The sequence below is a fragment of the Drosophila innubila genome, chromosome X (assembly GCF_004354385.1).
Source record: "Drosophila innubila isolate TH190305 chromosome X, UK_Dinn_1.0, whole genome shotgun sequence".
NCBI lineage: Eukaryota > Metazoa > Arthropoda > Insecta > Diptera > Drosophilidae > Drosophila > Drosophila innubila.
Window position 1 is genome coordinate 338,902 of NC_047626.1, and position 23,775 is coordinate 362,676.

General features: G+C 30.2%; 1 protein-coding gene across 4 annotated transcripts in view; it reads right to left on the reverse strand.

Annotated features, from left to right (window-relative positions):
* The window catches only part of LOC117783063 (broad-complex core protein isoforms 1/2/3/4/5), a 44,117-nt gene that overhangs the window by 3,805 nt on the left and 16,537 nt on the right, over window positions 1-23,775 (reverse strand). Inside the window, exon 7 of one of the 4 annotated variants that reach the window (XM_034620264.1) lies at window positions 2,797-3,061. The exons of 1 other annotated variant lie outside the window; for it this stretch is intronic. In XM_034620264.1, coding sequence (XP_034476155.1) covers window positions 2,811-3,061 — 251 coding nt within the window. In that variant the 3' untranslated portion in view covers window positions 2,797-2,810. Of the gene's footprint in view, window positions 1-2,796; window positions 3,062-17,878; window positions 19,088-23,775 lie in introns of those variants that run through there. 2 more of the 4 variants (XM_034620242.1, XM_034620250.1) reach the window with 2 other exon arrangements.

Here is a 23,775-nt window from a genome sequence, read left to right on the forward strand (position 1 = left end):
TAAATATGAACAGAGAGGGAGAAAGAGAGAGAGAGGGAGATATCTCAATATATATCTAAATGAACTGAACCGTTTTATTGAATTGAACATTATCGATTCTGTGAAGAGTGGTTCTATTTAGAAAGTGCGTAAAATTTACGCCGTAAATAGTAAAGAAACTTTCTCTGTACGAAAGTATGAAAGTTATATATAGAACAATGGCGCGTGAGCAAGCAAAGTATTTTATTATACAGCAGTGTTGTCAGATCCTGCACATTATAAAATAAAATGTTTATAATTTCAAAAACAAGACACATTAAAAAATTCAATATTTCGCAGAGACCGCAAAGATTATAATAATAAAAAAATTATGTTTAATTATTATAATTAATTTAAATATATGAAATAAAAAATGTAGTTAGCGAACCCGAATTTTTTCCATATTTATTTTCAAATCAAATTTTTTTTTATTTACTTAAAATCTTTTGTTTTCTCATTATTTGAACTGTCAAAATGCTGGCAACACTGAATAAAAGAGACAGACGGAATGAGAGTGAGAGTGTGAGGAAGTCAGAGAGAGAGGGAAGAGAGAGGAAGCGTAAGTGTACGAGCGAGAGCGAGAGATAACTAGAGATGTGTGTTGATTTTTTTAATTTGAACTAATTATATTAACATTTTTTACAGTAGCGATATATATGTACATATATCGAATGAAATTGGCTCAATGGAAGTTAAATATGTATGTTCTCTACATATGCATATGTCAGAGTATTTAAGGCGACTAAATTCAACTGCTAGATAAATTATTTATATATAGGTGTATATATATTTATGTTGTGTATAGTAAGTGAAAGAGATATTGACAGAAACAGGTCTATGTACTATATATATAAGAAATACTGTTCTAAAGCCAATGAAGACTTTGAGCCGGATTTATGGTAGATAGAAATAGAGAGAGAAAGGCAGAGAGAGGAGAGTGAGAGAGATATATATAGAGTGGGTATGCATAAAAGCGAGCTCATGACAGAGACAGAGCCATTGTTGTATATGAACTAACTACGTATCTGCTCATAAATATATATACGAGTATAGTTTTTTTTTTTAAATGTATTTTTTTTGTTTAGTTTTTTAAATTTGTTTTTGCTACCAATGTAGTTGTAAGATTTGTTGTGCTAACCTTTAGCAACCCCTGACTAATGGGTATCGGTTATCGATACCCGATTAGACGGATACGAATACATCGAGTAACGAGTTATAGATGTAGCTGTCACGATTTTGTTTTTTCGATTTTTTGATGGCTTTTTGAACTCAGCTCAGATCTCTCCATTATTTGTGGGGGCTTTTTTTGGGGGCCTGTTTTCTTTCACTTGCTCCAAAGTCGGGGGATATATGTGTGTTATGTGCTGCCTGTTGTTGTTGTAGTCGTTGTTGTTGTTCTTGTTGTTGTGGTGGACAATATTTATAACACTAATCACAAGTTGAGCGACCGGCAATTGGCAGTTTTTTATAACTATACTTAACTTTATTATAGTTATTTTTATTTCATTATAATTTCATTATAATTTCTTTTATATTTATATATTTATTAAAATTGTTTTTTGTTATATTTATATATTTAATTTATCAATTTGCAATTTTAACTTTCATTATAATTGTTTTTTTTCAAATTATATTTATATATATTTCATTAATCGTTTTAAGCATTTTTTAATCTAAATCTAAGAGTTTTGATGCATGTATCGTTGTGTATAGTCAAAGTCAATTCAGAGAAATTACTAGTAAGTTTTTTAGAAAGGCAACTTGTGTAAAAAAAAAAAAGATTTTTAAACAGAAATAACTGAAATTCAAAGTGTAAAATTGACTACCAAGTACGTTGTATGAGGTATAAAGAAGGCCACAGAGTATAAACAGTTGCATATACCGTACAGTACGTGGTATCAGTATATGTACTTATATATAAGTATGTGTGTAAATGGTCCATAAGCATGATGGTCATAAAATGTCAGCAAAGTCAACTTTATCATTTATTTGTAGTTTGTAAATAGTACATACATCTATGGAGTACTAAAACTAATGTCTTTTTTTTTCATTGTTTTTAAATGTATGTAAATAGTTATAGTTTTGATGTATAAAAGTATATGTATGATATCACTACAGAATGGCATTGCTTTAAGTTTAAGTTAAGTTTCGAGTCGTCTAATTAAGTTTAGTTATATTATGTTTTTGTTTTTGTTTTTTTCATTAGTTGTCTAGTTTTCTAGTCTAGTTGTCGCTTTAAGAGTAGAGCTGTAAATGTTAGTATTATCATTATCATTAGTATTATTATAATTATTGTAACGCTGTTGTAAATAGTAATCATATAATGTCCGTAATTGTCTTTCTTGTATTAAAAGTGGATACTGTTCATTTTGCAGCATTTGCATTGGTAATTGCATTGGAATTTGCATTGACATTTGTATTGACATTGGCAATGGTGTTGCCGGTCTTTTGTATTGTTTATTATTTAGAGTCTGTGTCAAAGTTGGCAAGTTTTTATTATTATTATTATTATTATTATTATTATTATTATTATTATTATTATTATTATTATTATTATTATTATTATTATTATTATTATTATTATTATTATTATTATTATTATTATTATTATTATTATTATTATTATTATTATTATTATTATTATTATTATTATTATTATTATTATTATTATTATTATTATTATTATTATTATTATTATTGTTTTCATGATTAATGATGTTGGCATTATACTGATTTATTTGATGCTTTGTCATGGCTTTTTTCTGTATTAACCCCGAAAAGGGCCTTGAATCTCAGATTGACGAATTAAATTGACTTAGGAGTTTAATATCTCTCATTTCCATTTCGCCGGGTCGCGACTTGTGATAGGTATAAATATGCGTCATTAGAGAATTGCGAGAGCAATACACTCTCTCACAGATGGCACAACGGTATTCCTCTTGACGTACGGCATGTTTATCGGCAATGTGTCGCTTTAGAGAGGCTTTCGAGCAGAGAAGCTTACCGCATAGTTGACACGAGAACAGTTTCTTGGGTGAATTTCCTGTAAATTGGTTTTTTAATTTTCATTTTTCGATTGGTATATTATTGGTATTTTAGTGGTACTTTCTTGATATTTCATTTAAGGTATTTGCGTATTCAATACAATTATTTTTTTGTATCGTTGCTTTTATAACTACGTTTAGGATAAAGCTCTTAAAATGTTGTATATGTGTTGATGTATGTGTGTGTTTTTATAGTGTTAGCTATGCACACACATAAACTGCTAAAAAAAAAATACAAATTATTGATTATCGACTGAAAAAGAGACCAACTTCTAAAATCGAGAACATTCATCTTTCATATTTTGAGATTGAGATTATAATACAAAAATATCTTAATTTATTGGTCTTATTTGGAAATGTTTTTACAACCAAGTTGTGTATTTTTATGTTCTCTATGCATTTTTTAGAACAAAATTATTAGTTCTCAGACCAAAGTCTTGATTTTAGAATCTTCTTATAATCAGTGTAGACGAAATTTGAATTTAAAGTTCTTTGGTTGTAATTCAAAAATTGTTAAGTTGCAGTTATCGTTTTTAATAAAATATATATTTCATTTTTATCAGTGTATGTGCGTATTTAACATAAATAATATGTATTTGTACATATATTTAGGCATTCAAAAAAAAAGTTGTAACTTCAAAAGTTTTATATAAATATAAATACTTAGTATAAGAATACTGTAGCGATAATTAACGATACAGATAAGACATAATAAATGTAAATAATATATATAAGTTGAATATAAAACCCGTCATTGTACCTTAAAGATGAATTGGCATTAAATTCATTTGGCACGATGTAATTACATGTACTGCATTTAGTTGCATAGGAATAAAATACCCTATATATGTAGATACCCTATAAATTAGCAGGCGCGCTGTGTGTGGGGGCGTTGCGCATGGGCGTGGGCGTGGGCGTGGTCATATGATAATGGGTGTGTGTGTGTGTGTGATTTTTTGCATATAAGTATTGTAGTAATTTAGTAAGTGAAAGTAGAGTAGTGCAAGTTGGAGTTTAAGATTAGGATTAATATTAAGATTAAAATTAGCTGAGTTTTGGATTAATATTAAGATTAAGATTAAAATTAGCTGAGTTCTGGATATGAGACGAGACGAGACGAGGCAAGACGTGAATTAGATCTAAGGACCACAGTGAGTATATTTGAGTTGATTTGTCAATATAAATATTGATGATGGAAAACCCTTCACACCATTCATTCAGACAAATGTTGACACAACAGCGGCAATTAACAGTGGCTGACAAAAATATATTGATGAACAAACAAAAATAATACAAAATACAATTGACATAAAAAGTATATAAATACATTGATATAGTTAGTGTACTGGGATTTTAGATAAGTGTAGTATATTTCCCTAACCATTTTTTGTATAACTCCGGCCTATTGAGCGCAATTTAAGAAAACCAATATGTACGCACAGTTAGTCCGAAAATGTTCTGACAAAATAAAAAATATACACAATTTATCTAAGAAAATAATTATAATTTCTTATGAATTTCACTATGGGAAAAAAGTCCGATAACTTAAAAATTTCTAAATTTCTAAATCTAAATACTCAAGATAGATTATTATAAATTATATTAAACTGTTTGTCCTGACTGACTGACTGATATTTGTGCAGCCCAAGCGATAAGAACAAGGAGGCTGAAATTTTGACACAACATAGCTGAGACAAGTTCATCGTGAATAACACGAGTTTTTGCCAAATTTCTACTGAAAAAATTTCTTATGGATACTCAAGATAAATATAAAAAGTATTTTTTCGATTTTTATATAATTTCTTATTTTATTATATATTTTGATTACATCGACTTTCACCACTTCAAAAATATTAGTTTTTGATTTTGTCAAAACACTTTCTAAGCTAGCTGTATGAATTTTTTTTTTTTTGTAAATGTGTATAAGATATATGTGTATGTGGGAGAGAGAAAGGATGTGAGGGAAGACGGATGGATCAGTTCAAGTTTAAGCACAATCACACAATGTCACAACTCAACTGTAAGACATCTAATTTTCATTATATATATATGTATATATTCTCACTATAGAGGGAAATTGGCAGAGTTAGATTCAGTCAATATCGGGTCATGGAATAACAAGAAGATTCGATATCACAAACTCCAAAACACACACACGATTCTGATTTTGTAGAGTTTTCAGGTAAAAAGATCAGAGAGTAAAGAGTAGCAGTTATATCCGACGTTCAAGCGATTAATCCAATAATCCATATATGTCCACGTATGACTCGAATTAAGTTTAATCCTTAGCTGAATCTTAAAGGCATCCTTAAACTATTTTTATAAGTTGAAAGCTGCGGAACACACATAAATATCAATATCCGAAACAAATAAATTAAATTCTTATTGCGCTTAACGACTTCATTTTATATACATTCGATTTATTTAAATTATAACACAATGTTTGTTTTCTGTTTTTTATTATTATTATTAATTATGAAAATATTTCATTTTCCGTTTGTTGTATTATTTGATGAATGCTTTTGTTCCATTTTTCTGTGTTATAAACATTTTGCTTGATTTAATGAAATACAGCGAATTTTACATGCATTTTCAGTTTGGTTTAATTCTTAAGTTTGTCTATTTGACATTTACATGAAATGTTTATATTCCTTATTGGAAATCAATATTCCTTTCCTCATTCTCATTTACTAAATGATGTTTCATTATAGAATGTGTATTTATTATTTGCTTAGTATATACAAATAGAAGTGTAAAAACTCTTAATTATTTTTCTTCATCGTTTAGCTTTATTTTATATTGCTTAAAATTATAAAAAAAAAGCTACATAAAAGTGTTCATTTTTTATGTTGTTTGAGTTTGATAAGAAATTATCATTGCTTCAAATTGCTAAATAGTTTCGCAAGTATCATAAAGAAACTTGTTAGTTTATATTGTTGATATTGTTGTTTGCTTTATTTAATTTAATTTTATTTTATTTCATTTTTTTTTGTTTAAATATAACTTTGTGATACATACAAATAGTATATTGAAGCAATGGTTAAACTTTGAGATTCTTTTATGAGTTATTTTATTTTACTTTAGTTTTGTTGTAGGTGTTTGCTTTTTTTTAACAGTGTTTGTGTACATAATAAATAATTCAAATTTAACTAAAGTGTCATTTAAAATAAAAAACAAAGTATATTTAATATTATTGTTTAAGTTTGGGATTAACATTTATTGTAATGAGTATGTATTGATGTATGCATTTATGTATGTGTACTTTTGAGTATATACTCAAGTAAGTAGTTAGATAACTGTCGGTTTTGGCTTACTGTTACTGTTACTGTTACTATTTTTGTTACTGTTACTATTACATTTACTGTAGTTGAGTTTGCGTTTTTATATTGTAATATAGAATATTGTAAGCAATATGGTAGAGTGCGGCTTGTAGCTAATGTTTCATTGAATAATATACGTACTTATATTGTTTTTTATTTTTTATTTTTAATTTAAATAGGATATTGGAAAGTGGTTTTCATTTTATTTTTTATTTAGTTACCTCAGAAAAAAAACATAAATACTCATAGTACATTTCAAACAACGAACATCACTATTGTTTGTTGCTTTAACTATTACTGTTACTGTTATTATTGGTTATTACTGTTACTGTTAGTGTTAATGAGTAATTAATATGATTATTTGCTTTGGGTGCGCTATGGTTGTTTTTTTTTTTTTGCTATAATTCTGCTCAAATTGAATATTGAACTCGTTTGAATCGTTTGCAGCTTTATTATTTGATTATTTGAAATAAAAAAAAAAAATTCTTTTTTTCTTTCTGTTATTACTGCTTGCATCAGATAAGTTCTTGATTTATTTCTGTTACTGTTTTAAATTTTTTTTAATAATATTTAAACAACATTTAAAGTGGAGAGCGTCGTGCAAATATGTGTATATGTACATATGTATTTACGGACGAATGTACACACGTATTTTTAATTTATTTTTATTATGTACTTCCAGCGCTTTCCATTTATTATATATATATTTTTTAATCGAATTTCTAGTTAATTGCGCTTTATTCCACTTTAGTTTATATATTTATATTAATGTACTTGTGTGTATATATGTTTAGGTATTTACAATATCTGTATCGCATTTGCTAAGAAAACAAAAAACACATAAAAAAGACAAAAAGAAAAATCTGTTATATGTAATTTTTTTTTGTAATGATTTAATATTCAAAAATGCACTGAGAAATGCTTATATGAAATAAGTTCGGTATATTCAATTAAAATTAGTCACCAGTCAACTAAATATATATATATCCAAATTGCTGCGCAATTGTTATTTATATTAATTAATTATGGTGATAATGATCATTTCTCTGAGCACTGCAAATATGTATGTTCGTTATGTAAATGTATGTGCATATGCATGTATACATATTGGTATGGGATGTCTTAAAAATTTTTATTGTTTTTTTAAATTTAAAATTTGGTATCAAAAGAAACGAAATTAAAAAAAAATAATAATTGCATAAACTTAAAGAATAAATAAGTGTATACATATCAATTAAATAGTTTTTCAGACTTTTCGTTGTGCCAAAAATTAATAAATTTCGCATTTCTTATCGTCTACATTCATAACAATGTATAAACATACAAACATTAGTCAATTAGCTCAAAAAATACATAAAATGTATGAATATACATTGTAGATTCTTAACTAGTCTGCTAATACGAGGGCGGTCCCAAAAGTAAGTGAAATTACTTTCATTAAAATCAGAAATTCATTTTAAATTTTTGTAAAGAGAATTTTCGTGAATTTTTTTAAATTATCAATTTCATTTTTTCTTTTGGTACAGCCTTCGTCTGCTCTGGTTTCTGGTCATCGAATATTTCAAAATTGCACACTTAACAATATATAATGCCGTTCAATTGCCCCATTTTTGTTGTTTTGTATTTTTTTATAGATACTTCAAAAGTTCAGTCTTGAAAATCAATGTAATTCAAATGAAAATCTTAAATACTGCGCTTACTCCAAATTTTGATTATACGTTACTAACTCAAATTTTCAGTTTACAAAAATACATGCCAATTGGTAAATTTTTATATATATAAAACTCTTTGTCCTGACTGACTGACTCACAGAGCATTTCACAGGCCAAAAGTTGAACAGGCCAAGTTCAAAATTTCACACAATATATATAAATATAATAAATCCAATTGAATTGCATTTTTCAAGTCTTACTCATAATAGTAAAAATTACCATTTGAAAAAAAAAATTTTTGATAGACAGAAATAAGCGGATATTATTCTTTGTTTTTTTTTTTTTTAATTTGAAAATTTTCACGTGCCTAAAAACTATCAGTCCTTGTCCTTGTTTTCAACAAATAGAAACTTTCTCAATCGGCGTTTCAAAATATATAACTTACATACTCGTATATACGATACATATTGTAAGAATTGTAAATTATTTAAATAATTGTAGTTAATGCGCATCATCATCGTTATTATTATTATAATTTTTTTTTTAGATTTTAAAGGATTTTCATCATTTAGTCTTTTATGTACAAAATACAAATGTACATAATATTTTAACAAATTTGCATATTTTTCATGTTCTACAGATTTATATGCACTTATGTTTTTTACAGTGTATGTGGCTAAATAGTAGTGTTGTTTTTAAATATGTATTCATTTATGGTTATAGGATGAGAATAAATTCACTTGATTTTTATTATTTAGAAATTTATTTATGCCTTACATTAATTCATAAATAATTGAGTACCCTTAACCACATACATATGCATATGCATATTCATTTACATAATTATATGTGTGTGTGTGTGTGTGTGTGGGCTTAGCATAACATTGGTTTTTTTTATATTACATATACATATATTATAGATATTTTTTTATTACATCTATAAAAAAAAAAACGACTCCCACATACGTATTCTTAAGTTTAAATTTTACACTGCTCCACGAGTGGTATTTTTTTTATCATTATTTTTTATTTAGTATTTATATTATGTAGATAGACCCTGCTACTCATTTTATGCATTGTTATCGGTAATCTGTAATCGTTTTTAAAAAATACCCTAAATAGTTACATTTGTTAACAAAAAAAAAATATATAAATAAAACAGAATAAAAATTGGTAGTAGTTGTACGTTGAATGTAAGTTGATGTTGCATGTGGCATGTTGCAACTAGCAGTATTGTCAAACGGAAAGTGTAAAAGTAAGTAGTGTTGTACAATGTGTTTTTTTTATATTTGCTATTTCTTGTCTCTGTGTGAGTCTATGAGTGTGTGAATGAATAGTAATTTCGTATTTACGTATTGCACAATCATTCACAATATTTATTTTCATATTCAACAAATTTCTGATTTGTATGACGTATGTTTATTTGATACTTGATAAAATGCTTTACATTAATGTATAAGTAGCTGAAATTGTCGCTAAAATTGTGTTATTAGACCTTCACAATGGAAAACTTTTATATTTGAAGTATCAGTTTATCTATATCAGAGTTATCCCAACTGCGAGAATTTGATTAAAATTTGAATTGTGAGAAGAAAAATCGAAAACAGCGAGCTGCAGAATCTTGGCTAGTTATTTAGCTACATTTTTTCTAAATGTGCTTAAGAAGTTGATAAATATTATTGATAATTAAAAATATTAATAAAGATGGAAAACCACTTTCGAATTTTTTTGTTAGAAACTTAAACATTTTTTTTATCATCTCCCCATTTTAAACAGCATTGTTTGAAAACTTCAAAAGTTGGCAACTCTGATATATATGTATAGCCGCTTCGCTCGTTTGTCTCAACTATGTTCTGTCAAAAATTTCAGACTCCTTGGTCTTACCGTTCGGGCTGCACAAATATCAGTCAGTCAGTTGGTCACGACAAACTGTTTTATGTGTAATGGGGTAATACTCAGGAGGTAAATGATACCATAGTATGGGTGGGAGAGTATGGTTGTGTGTATGTGAGTGTGAGTGTTGTTTGTTTTTTAGTTTCGTTTTCTTTTTGGGTAACAGTCTTTTATGCTTCGCTCGGTTGGGTCAAATATTTCACAGGTCTTTCCTTGATTCAGTTTCCCTTAAAATTTGCATTATCTCATTTATTGGCTTTGCCGATTTTTGTAAAAAAAAAAAAAAAAATTACACACCTGTTCAAATATATTTGCGTGTTCTAAATTTTTTTTATATACTCGTATGATCATAAAAGACTTTAGTTATTTTTAAAATTTTTTTTGTTTTCTTCTTATAGCTTTGTTTTGTTTTTTTTTTTGTTATTATAATCAAGTTTGTAAAAAAATCACAGTTTTTCTTTTCATTTGCCTAAACAGTTTTCATCATTCATCATCTTTCATTTGCAATCATTTCTCAATTTCTCATTTTGTCAGCTTTCTTATGTATTTTGCCGAAAAAGCTATTGCAGTTTTGTTCGCTAGTTTGAGATCCAAAAACTATATATACATATAATCCGTAGTAGAGAACTTGTTTCTCTTTCCGCTTCCGGTTCCGATCTCAATTTTTCACTACTATCCTTATGTACAGTTTTTCTTTGTTGTTACACGTTTTTTTCTGATACTCTTTCTAAAAAAAAAAAAATGTAAAAAAAATTGTAGAAAAATTTACTTTGTAGTGTAAATCGGGTTTTAAGCGTGTTCTTTAAACTTGTTGAAGACATTTTTTTCAATTTGTTGTTTCATTCTACGCTAGGATCTGTCTGTGTGTATGTAGGTGTGTGTGTGTCTCCATCTCTCTCTGTGCGTGTGTGTGTGTGTGTCTTGTTAATAACTTAATATGCAAGAGATCATCACATTTGTGTAGCATACATTTATGCGCTAGGGTTGTTCTGATATTTAATCTAGGTGCGACTTTAAATCATGTTTTACAGTTTTCACTGGCGATTTCACCAATTTCCTTAAAGAAACAACTGTCGGTATCGATATTAATCGTCTGAAAATATTAAAAAATAAATACTAAACGATGGTTATCGCGATATTGGTGTTGAGCAACCCTAAAATGATGCGCTGCACTTATTGGTCTAATAAATTCATACGTTCGTAGGGATGATGATGGGGATGGGAATGTGGATGCCCTGGATGTGCCGTTAAGTGCGCCGTTAAGTGGTGACCGTGACCGTGAGCGTGACTGTGACTGTGAGCGTGACTGTGATGTAGATGCAACGCCTCTGCAGCGGCATAAACACTGCTCCCTTGCTGCTCCAATTGTGTGAGATCTACGGTGGGTGACAATGCACCCGAACTTGAACCAGCAACACCAGCAACCGTGCCACCTGTTGCTGCTGCCGCCGTTGCAGCCGCTGCTGCTGCTGCTGCTGAGTTGTTCAATGCAACATGGAACAGCTGCTGCAATAGTTGATGCTGATCTTATAAGAAATCTATGCAGGGCTTGACCATGTTCGGCGACAACTGTTGTTGCTGCTGCTGCTGCTGTTGCTGTTGATGTTGCTGCTGCTGTTGCTGCTGATGTTGCTGATGCACTGCGGCCAGCTGCAATGTGGAACTGGCATTGCCACCGGCAACGGCAGCAGCGCCAACAATTGGCGATAGCAGCAGCTCAGCGGCAGCTGCTGCCGCTGCCGCAGCCGCTGCCACCGCATTGCCGCCAGCAGCACCGCCAGCAACAACACTATTGTTGACAGCACTCAATGAGCTGAGCGATTGATGCAATCGACTGCCTGGACTTTGACCCTGCTGATGGAAATACGAGTGATGATTCTTCTGACGTCGATGATAAATGCTCTTGTGATTATTCAGTGAATTCAAGGTGCGGAAAACTTTGTGGCACAAGTTGCACACAGCATTGTTGAGCGGTTGCAAGTGTTGTTGCTCCTTGTGGCGTTTCAGTGTCAATTTCGTGCTCAGCAACTTGCCGCAGACATCGCAACGATGGCAGGCATTCAATGGTAGTGGCAACAACAAACGATTGGCCGAACTTGCCACATCGTTGCGAGAGGAGCTTAATAAATTGTTGCTGCCAGCAACAGTTGTTGACACACCGCGTGCACTTGCGGCTGCTGCCGATGGCGACAAGGAGGCGCGCCTGTGATGTTGCTGGTGCTGATGTTGCTGCTGCTGCTGCTGCTGGTGATGCTGCAACAGCTGATGATGCCGCTCCAAGGGCGCATGATGATTGAGGGCGACATGGGGCAGCTCATAATGTTGGTGTTGTTGGTGTTGATGCAACAGCGACAGTGCCGCATGTTGTCCAAAGTGCGGTGGTGGCAAATGTTGATGTTGCTGCTGTTGTTGTTGCGGTGTTGGTGGCGGTGTTGCTCCTGGCGTTGTTTGTGATCCCTCAATATCTCTATCTCTCTCGCGCTCCCTCTCCCTCTCCCTGTCTCGCTTGTGATAGCTGGTGGGCGATGGCGTGGGCGTGGCATCAATGCCACACTGTGACGAACGTGACAGACTGCGTTCGCTGCTCGCTTTCGTGCTGTCTCTTTCGCGCTCGCCAGCGCGCTCTCTTTCTCGCTCACGCTCTCTTTCGCGTTCGCGTTCGCGTTCACGTTCTCTTTCTTGCACGCGATCTCTTTCTTGTACTCGTTCTGGTTGCTGTTGTTGTTGTTGTTGTGGGCTATGTGTTGTGGAATGATGTTGTTGGTGTTGTGATGTTTGCTGTTCTACTTGTTGTTGTTGTTGGTTGTTGTTGTTGCTACTACTATTACTAGGGTTGTCACTACCACCGGGCACTATGACGCCGCTGAGTAGGCTGGTGCTGCCACCTATAATGTCATATAGGAAGAGAAGAAAAAAAGAGACAATAGTGACTTTTCTGTATATTTGACTTTTGTTTTATTTTATTTTTTATTGTTGTTTGTTTGTTGTTTGTAGTTGTTGTTGTTGTTGTTGTTGTTACTGTTGTACTTGTTTAGTCTGTATCTGTAAATGTTACTACATTTATACGACGGCGCATTTCATGAATTCAATCAAAATTCACAAAATGACTGCAATTTTAGCGCATTTATTGAAATGTGTGCGAATTCATCCGGAATTCCACATGAAAGTTAATCACTATGCATCAAATGGTGTTATTTACACACAAATTTTTGACAGCATTTCATGAAATGAGTGTAAACTCATCACGGAATTTCGCATGAAAGTGAAAATTTTCATTTCATTTTATGAAATGATTTTTACAAATTGGGCGTCGTATAAACAAAGTTTGTGAGTTCGTTTTGTTAACAACATACTGATGTGAGTACATCACGTATTTCGGTTTTTTGTTTGTTTGTTTATTAATATGTGTATACGTCTGTCTTGTGGTTTGCTTTCGTGTTAGTTTTTGTTTCGTTTTGTATTGTTTAGTTTACATTATTACACTAACAAATCCAGGCTCAAAACAATGTAAAATTTGCTGTTTTTTTTTTGTTTCATTTGCATTTCCTTGTTTTTAATAAAATCATCATCAAAGCATATATAAACGCTTTTGGTTGAATTTTGTTGTATTAAACAAATTGGCAATTTTGCAATTGTGTTGTTTTTTTTTTTTCAGTGTACATAAATAAAAGTATTAAAAAACTGTTCTGTTTGCTTCTTTTCTTTTTTTTTTTGTGTCTAATTTTGGTAACTTGACGCATAAGATTCGTTCAATTTTTGAATTGATTTTGACAATTTTGTGCAGTTTGTGAGTAAAATTTGTATTGAAAGTAAACTGATGTCATCTTTTTTGGTTGTTAATTTGTTTTTTCTTTTTTTTCTGATATTTTTTTTCGTTGGCGATGTTTATGGGTACAGTTGCCCTTGGTGAAGAAAAGGTTGCAACGGGATGAGAGTAATTCCAAATCACGGAAACTCATCAAAATGTTGAAAAATCAAAAAGATATCTCGTATCATTGACTGTGGGATATATGATAAATATATATATATATATATCATTCTATACATATATAGATATCTATATAGATTTGTGGTTGGTGGTTGTACCAATATTGGAGTTATCATGGTAATTTCTTAAATTTTCTTTTTTTTTCCAGTTTTTGTTTTTTAAAATTTCTTGCATAGTTTTAATACCAATTGTTTTTGTTGTTTTTAGCAAAATTTTGAAACATGTTTGGCCTGATTGATTTGTAGTATATTAAATGTTTTTAGTATTATTATTTTTTTTTTATATATATTTTTGTTATTTTGTTTACTTGACTTTTTTCAAGTACTAGCTAATTTTTTTTTTGTTCTATTGTCACTAGTGTCTCTTTTTTTTCAATCTCAATCGCAGCACCATTTCTGCCTGTGTGTGTTGCGGTTGACTCAAAAAATTCTTTTCAGTGGTTGATTAATTTTTGTTGGGTTTTTTTTGGGATTTCTTTTTGGTTTTTTTTTTTTTTGGTTAGATTTAAACCAAATGTAGCATATCAAACAAACGTGCATTTCAAGGCGGGTCAGTTTTGGGGTAGGGTTGGGGTAGAGGCGGGGGCGGGGCCGAGTCGGGGGCGTGGCAGGACTATAGAGAGAACTGAATTTTGGGGCCATTGGGAATTGTTGTTGGGTGATTTTTGGGGGTTTTTATTAAATGTTCGCATCATATAAATAATAATTTGAATTATTTTATGATAAGGGAACTTATTAAAAAGGATTTTTGGCGAGTGTGTGATTCTGTGTGTGTGTGAAAGAGTGTGTGAATATTTTTGTAGTGATATTTAAAGGCATTTTTGGATGTGATACTTAGCATTTTTCAGTTGTTGCTGTTGGTTGTTGTAGTTGTAATTGTGGTTGTATTTGTGGTGTTGATACCTGATCAACTTTGGTGTTTAAAGGATGAATGGGACTTGGGGTATATGGTTTGGGTAAAGGTAGGGATTGTGAATAGGACACTTTATTTATAAGTATTAGTAATTGTTGCTCAATTGTTGGGTATTTGTTTGGTAAATAGGGATACTTAAGTAAAATAAATTCCAATTGCACTTTGACTGTTATATAAGCAGTAAATTGCATGTTAAACTGTTATACGATTGCCGCTACGATTTCGCAGCGTCAATTCTTTTTTCGTTTCAGCTCAATAAAAAACTTTTATTTCTGCACACAAAACAAAATTTAAAAAAAAAACAACGTATATAAATTTTCAGTAAAAATGTACCGAAAAAAAAACTAAAAGTTTTGAACACAAAAATTATTACAGATTTGCATTAAATGTATGTATGTGTGTAGTATGATAAATGTAATGTAAGTATATTAAATGTTTATGATATGAGACATATATGTGTGTATGGGGTTTTTTCTTTAATTTTTTTTAAAACATCTCAAGACTGTTACGGCTCAAAAAAATAGATTTTCCCGTTCAAAATTTCTTAAGACACTCACGAGAAAATATACAAAATATTTTTATTTTTATATAAGATTTTATCTGGTGAAAACATACTTATTTAGATGACTGTACTTTTAATGTGGCACTGTTGGAATCGAATCCACTTATTTTTAGAACCAAAGTTTTAGATATTTGCAACTCTATCGGCAATTCCAGAGTACTCAACTTAAATTCTACTGTAATTTGTGATTTTTTTGAGCTATGACAGTCTTGAAAAAATTGTGTATGGAATAATGATATAGGTGAATCTGTTGAATTGATTAAGTTAAAAAAAGTTGAATGAGTGCGACAAACTGACTAAATGTATCTATGTATCTATTCACTGACCTTTGCATCTATGTATCTATCTATGTATGTCATGTAATGTATGTATGTATGTATGTGTGTGTGTGTGTGTGTGTGTGTGTGTCTGTGTGTGTGTGTGTTTTTTCTGATGCCTAGAATCGATTCGATTGACATACATTAGAGATAGTAAAGTAAATAAATAGATGTTTTAACACTTGGTACTCGATAAATGAAATAATTGCGAATGTATGTGTAAGTTTTTATTATTAGAATAATCAAATAACTTCAATAATTACTGTTACTGCAATTGCTATGTTACATTCAAGTCCATCATTTTATATATATGTATATTTATATATAGATTGTATGTATAATTGTAATTGTATATCGCTTTTATACCATTTGTGTGTATGTAGATATTTTTTGAGGGTGTGTGTAAATGTATTCATGAATTTCTTATCAATATATATATATTTATACTTGTAATATATGTATGTGTTGTATATATAAACTAACGAACACAGGTGCACTCATAAAGTATCCGGTTAACAAATTTTTATGTTTATATGTATCTACAAACTAATTTGCTGTTTTCTTAAGTTTAATAAAAAAAAAACACATTTTTAATCTATATATTTATGTTAACAAATAAAATTGTAGTAATTATTATTACTTATATTTAATATTTTTTTCATAAAATGTGCGTGTGTGTGTGTGTGTGTGTGCATTTTAGCTGTGTTTTAACTTAATTGAAATTAATTTTTTAATCATTTAACATTTATGATTAATGTTGCAATTGGTCGGTCGTTCGGTCGGTCGCTTCTCACATTATCATTAACATTATCATTATCATTATCATTATCATTATTATTACCATTATCATTATCATTATCATTTTCATTTTCAATATCATTATCATTATCATTATCATTATAATTATAATTATCATTATCATTATTATTATTTAATCATAAAATTTAATTAGATGTGTATGTAATTGTATTTGTGTTTAGGTATATATATGTACATGTGTACCAATATTAAAAAAACAAAAAAAAAACATTAGCATGACCTTAATTTCGTATAAAAAGCATTTAAGGCTAAAACTTGCACAACTGTTTATAATTCCCTTTTTTTTTTTTTTTGATTTGTGCCTAGGCTTAACTGCATAAGTATTGTTTTTTTTAAATTGTATTTTATTAAAGCCATTTGAAGAATTCACTACCGGCACCTTTGCAATTTTATCTCTTATCATTAACTCACTACATACAGACGAAAAAAAGTTAAGTAAAAAAAAATATTGTGTATTAAGAAAACTGAGTTGTATGTTGTACAGTTCATTAAATTGGGTCCCGTTCATTATTAGATTATTAGATAATGTTTTTTTTAACGATCCCACAAAAGAATACTTTATAAACCCATGCACATTACATACTTGTTCATACTTGCTATATAAGTATCATATATCATATCATATTAAAAAATCCCTTAACTTGGTATCCATCTAATGATCTAGAGTTTCGTCACTAGCGTGGCTATGTGTACTATCTAAAAACGATTAAGATAACTGAAATATTGACGCCTGTTTGTGTTTCCTTACTTTTCTTTTCTTTTTTTTTTAATTTCGCAGCTTAAAGTAGAAAAGGCAACTAAGTGATTCTAGCCTAGGGATTATATATAAATTGTATTTTCTGCTCTGCATATCAATGTAATCAATCTACAGACTGGTATAGTACATCAATATATGACGCACCGTTGTCGTTATTCTTTCCATTTTTTTTTTATATGCTACTAAATCTATCTGTATGTGCGTGTATTATTGTGTGAGAGTGTATACTGTATGTAAAGTAACTTATGTCAATTATACAAAAAAAAAAAATAAATGAAAATTACAGCATACTTATGTCAAAAATTTATGATATCAAATTAGAAAATTTACATATTTTATTTAGTTTTGTTTGATACTTATAATTTGAAAAATACAATATTAATCGAAATTTTTGAAATTTTTGAATAATCAATAATAATATATGTACATTTTTGTGATTTTTTGTTTAAAAAACTGTTGGTATTTTTACAGATGTTCAGCTTTAAACTTAACAAAGATAAAAATTTACATAAAGAATTCGACATAGTTTGATATTTTTTTGTATTCTATAACAAAAAAAAAAAATCCAAAATAATGTACTGTAAATTTTTGTTGTTTCTTGTTAAAAAAATTACTTGACCAACTGTATGCATTTTTTTTGACAGATGTACAGCACTAGTTTGACAAACTTAACAATGGTTATTTCTAATATTTACTATGTCGCTAGTAGGTACAGCTGCTGCTGGTGACGGTGGTAGTGCTGATGACGGTGCTGGTGCTGATGCTGGTGCTGATGCTGATGCTGGTGACGTTTGCTGGTACCTAAACCCGAGGGAAAAGTGATGTTTTCGACCATAACCTTCAATAATTGACATTGGCCAGGTGATAGTCAAAGTACATGAAACCCTATGAGGCATTGTGATGATTCAATTGCTGATGGTAGTAGCTATTATTAGTGGCGGCATTCTGCTGTGGTGCATTCGGTTCCTGTTTCGGTTGCTTTAAATTGCGATGATAGATGCTCTTGTGATTTCTCAAGCTGTTCAACGAGCTGTAGACACGTTTACAAATGTTGCACACTGGTTCCTTTGTGGGACGCATGTGGACATTTTGTATGTGACGCTTAAGACGCGTTAGGGAACTTAAATTCTTGTTGCATGGATTGCAACGGAAATCATCGCCGCCACTGGCTGCTGAATTCATCGTTGAATTCATCGATGAATTGTTATTTAACGAACTGTTGGCGCTGTTCACAATGCTCGTGGATGCCGAAGCCGAAGCGGCAGCCGAAGCTGCAGCCGAAGCTGAAGCCGATGCCATGTTGGCCATAACTGCGGCAAACATTTGTTGTTGTGCGGTTGTTGTACCGTTAGATGTCTGATTGACAGTGTTGGTTAATTGTTGTTGATGTTGCTGCGGTTGCAGCTGCTGTTGTTGTTGTTGTTGTTGTTGTTGTTGCTGTTGTTGTTGTGGTGAGAGTATCGAAATGCCATTGTTGTTGTTATTGTTGTTGTTGTTGTTGTTGCTGCTGTTGTTGTTGTTGCTGCTGCTGCTGCTCACATTGTTGTTGCAATTGGCTGCGAATGTGGAGAGATTTAACCCACAGATGCCAGAGGCGTTTGTAATGGCTGTTGTTATTGGAGTTGGAGTTGTTGTTGTTTTATTTGTTTGATTTGTTGTTGTTGTTGTTGTAGTGGTTGATGTGGAGGTTGTTGTTGAGTTGTTGTTGTTTGTTTGTTCAGAGTATGACAGGTAGTTGCATTTATTGATGTTGTAGTTGTTTGTTGTTGTTGTTGTAGAAGTTGTAGCATTTGTCGTCAGTTGACCTGACGACAAAGTAGGGAAGAAAGTCAGAAAACGTCGCATTAGCCCAAGGACAACGAGTTTTTAAGGTTTTTTTTTTTTTTTATTATTATTATTATTTTTCGAATTTGGTTGGGTTTTTTTTTTAGTTGTGGATTTTTTTTTGATAAATTATCATTACTTAATAGTTCGCAAGCATTTTTTGCATCAAATATGTATAATATATAATATAATATTTGTTGTTTAGTTTTAAATTTATATATTTATTTTTTTCGTTTTTGGAATTTTGTAATTTAACTTTGGATTTATTTTGTTGTTCTTGTGAATTACAATTCAACAAGTGGCCTACTTATAAAAAATTTCAGTTTTGTTTGGAATTTAGCTTGAGTTTTGTACTGTATTTGAGCTTGATTTTTTGGGGGAGGGTTTAAAGCTTAAGTTCGCAAGTTTTGGAACTAAGCTGACACTGATAAATAAATTGTAGAGATCGAGAAGTAAAGTGAAAAAATGAAAACAAAAAATACTACATTTTAGTGGACAAATTTATTTCTACTTTTTGATTGTTCATGGCGTCGATACGATTTGATTTGATTTGATTTAATCGGATCGGTTCCGATCTAAGATCTTCACTGATCTGATCTAAACTGATCTAATGCTAATATATTTGAAGAATTCACTTCGTATACGAGAATATGAAAGTGTATGCGAACTTCGAGTTCAAGTTTCGAATTGCAATCACAGATTTTTTTTTTAATGCTATAAGTATGTGTGCCTTATCGATGGCATCGATACTTATAAGGGGATAAAAAGAATTCGTAACAATTTTGATCAGAGTGACAAAAGCGTATTTTAAACTCCCAAAACGCCTAATACTTCGTCACTAGCGTGAGGTTTTTTTAAACTCCTGTTTTATTTCGTTTATTAATTTTTTATTTTTTTTTTTTAATTTAGATTTGTTTTGAGCGCTTGTTTGTTACTGTTTTTTGGTGGGAAGGGAATTAATTTGGTTTTGATTGTAGTATTGTTGTTGTTGCAGTGTTTGTTGTTGTTGTTGTTGTTATTATTGTTGTTGTACTCGTTACCGTTGTGAGCGGACTGTGTGTGTGTGTGTGTGTGTTTGGTGGCAAATATACAGAAAAAGTAGGAATAGGGAATCAAACGTAAAACTTGTTTCTTTCAGTGTATTTCAGTGTTTGTTGGCAGTTTGTGTGTGTGTGTACTTGTGTTTGTGTGTGTGTGTGTTTATGTTAAACACCATCACCAAAATAGCTTCATTGTTGTTGTTGTTGTTGTGGGTTTTTGGATTTGTTCTTATCGCTGTTGTTGTTGTTCTGGTTTTTGTAGTGTCTGGTGTATAGTATGTGTGTGCGTGTGTGTGTGTGTGGGCTTGTGTCACTTAAATAAAGGACTAAAAATAAACCATTTCCAAAACTTTCTTTTTTATCATAATTATCATTATCATCATTAACGTCAGCGTCATATTCATCAAAATTTTTTTTTTTTTTTTTTCATTTTTTTTTTTTTTTTTTTTTGTAGAAACTTTGGGGAAAGGGCTATGGACTTTGGCTGTTGTTGGTTCCATTTTAAATGTAAAATTTCAATTTTTTTTATAATTAGTTTACGTTTTTACTTAGACATAATACAAATTGATCTTTTTTATGACAACTGTACAGCAATCTTGTTAATTTCAAATTAGAATGAATCCAATAAATTTGCATTTTTATTATAATGCTCATTAAATCTTGAAGTTTTTTTTTTAAATAAACAAATTTGCTGTGCAATTGGATATATTTATTATCATCAATAATATATATAATACATTTGATTCGATGATGATTCATTTTCATTAGATTATTGCCAATAATAATTGTAATATTAATTGTAATTAATGTTTTTGTGCTTAAAACTTAACTTGAATGTATTTCCACAATATTCCACCAATTGTTGAACTTAAAATTAGTTAATTTTGTTCAGTTTTTTTTAGTTTAAAATTAAATTAAACTAAATTCTAAGCTGTTGTATCTGTATTGGTATTTGTATTTGTGTGTATGCATGTGTATATGTATGTGTGTATATAATATAATAAAATAGCAACAATTATACATATAATATATAGAGAGCGTAATTTAAAGCGATTTGTCATCAATTATATACGTGAAGCTTGGTAATTGTAATTGTGATTGTGATTTTAATTGTAATTGTAATTGTAAATGTTTGTAATTACTAATGTTTGTATGTACTCATATAGTATGTTAAGTTTTTTGAGTAAGGCACAATTCACATGATTTTTCTCTATTTTTTTATAATTGTAATTGTAATTGTAATTGTAATTAAACTAATACTTCTAAAATTTATTGTAATTGTGTTGTAGTTAAAAGTATTTGTTGTTGTTGTTTGTTTGTTTCTTGTGTTTTTCTAAGGAATAATACTCTGTTTTTTATTAAAGTGTAAGTGAGAGAGAGTTCTATGCGAACGAGGTTAGTACGTATATTTAGCAAAGTGAATACATATAGCGTTAGTTGTTATCATTAATATCATTTGAAGTTAGCTTTTTTTTTGCGTGCGTGTGTGTGTGTGTGTGTGTGTGTGTGTGAGGTGGGTGTGCGTGTGTGTGTATGCGTGATGTATGTATGTATGTATGTATGTTATGCATGGATTATTAGTTGTGAACTCGAGCGCCTCTTTTTTTTCAATGTATTTTTTTTTCTCTAGTTTTCTAATTGTTGCCTTTTGAATTTTGTTTTGTGCGTTAGTCAGTGTTGCCAGCATATTCGAAAATTTATATAAAGTTTTAAAAATTTTTAGAAAAATGCATAAAAGTTGTCGGAAAAAAAAACAAAGAAGTATTTTAAATATTGCCTATTTTCGCATATTTTTTTAAATTATAGCAAAATGTTCTCTACTTTTTGGTTTAAAGTCTGGCAACACTGTTGTATTTTTTATCTTGTGTTGTAAAATTGACTTTTCTTTTGTTTTAGGTAACGTGGAAATGGAAGTGGAAAATGAAAGTTGTAGTTGCAATTTTTTTTGAAACTCAGGACCTATTTTTAAAAATGCTAACGAAAAGAAAAAAAATAACAAATTAGGATTTCAGTTGCTATTGTTTTTTTCTAAAGTTTTCTTCAGACGAGCGGTTTTTTCAACGAAACTTTTCACCGTTGGTGAATTCGCCATTCACATCGGCTATCAAATCCCATCGGCTTTTTATTCTCACAGAATCTGGTCTCACTGTGAAGAATTTCATAAAAAGAACCGATGGCAATAGAACGTGTTGCATTTTCATCGGTGAACATCGACGCTTTTTGAAAAGTGTCGGTGAAAAAACGCCCAGCTGACGGCAGAATCTAGTATTTGTTGTGCGTGCGTGTGTTTTTTATTTTTTTTGTAACATACTTTTTGGGGAACCAAGACCAATGTGTAGTTGTGTGTTTGTATGTGTGTATGTTTCAGTTAATTACTAATTTCAATTGTCTGTTCTCAACTTTAAATATAATTATACACCTTAATTCAGTGTGTGCGTTCAGCGTGTGTGTGAGTGTGTGTGTGTCTATACACAAACATACTATCATATGTAAGTGTATAGGGTATCGAGTGAGTTGTTTGTTGGGTCGTTACTATTCGTATAAAAATGCCAATAAAATGCTTTTTTATGCTCTATGTTCTGTGTTTCATATCTAAAAAAATTTGGTATTTTTTAGTATCTTTTGGTATTTTTTGTAATGCCAATTGGACTCTCTACGTTGCCGCTGTTTTTCTAAAAAAGGGTTTGGAGGGGAAGTTGGGGTGTGTGCGCATCTGTATTCGTAATAAATTTAATATTTTTAAAAAATCAAAAATTTCAATATTATCAAATATTGATGTAAGTATGTACATATGTATATACATCATATGCATACATACATATGTGCTGTAATATATATATATTTTTTTTGGTTAATAAGTTTCTTCAGGGGGGCTAAAATTGCCATATTATACATATATTGAATACAGCAAAAGTACAAAAGTACATACTCTTAAAATAACTATATATGTATGTACTATGTATATGTATATAGGTGTTTATATGTTATATGCTGTTTCAGGATTCTTTTTTCCTCATTAATTTTTAAGCCATATTTCGATTTCGAGAAAACAAAAAGAAAACGAAAATAGAAAAAAAAAATACAATAAAATGGATTTGAAATGGAAAAGAAAAAGAAAACGAAAATTGAAAAATACCATAAAATGGATTTGAAGCAATTAAAAAAAAAATACCTATTTAAATAAATTTTGCAATTTATTTTTTTGTAATTGTGTTTTTTCAATTTTTTTAAGGGTTAACTTCAGTTTTACTTTTTCAATGCAAATTCGTTTACGTGAAGCTTTTCTTTTGTTTTTGCTGGGGTCTGAATTTTTTATGTTTATTTATTTATTTTTTTTTTTTTGGTAGGGCAGGAACTGGGAGTTTAGGAGTAATTGCTTGGAGATTTTAAATTACTTAATTTTAGACACAAGCACGACGACGTACAAAGTAAATGAAAAATTCAATACATAATTATGTATATAAAGTATATATATATATTCGATCGATCTTATAATGCGTTGCATTTTACACAAACATAAAAGAAAAATTTTACACCAACTAATGGTATTTAAAGTTTACTTATTGTTGATGTTGTGTTTGAATTAAGAAATTTAAACAAAATATTGAAATTATAAACAGGCAGGGAAA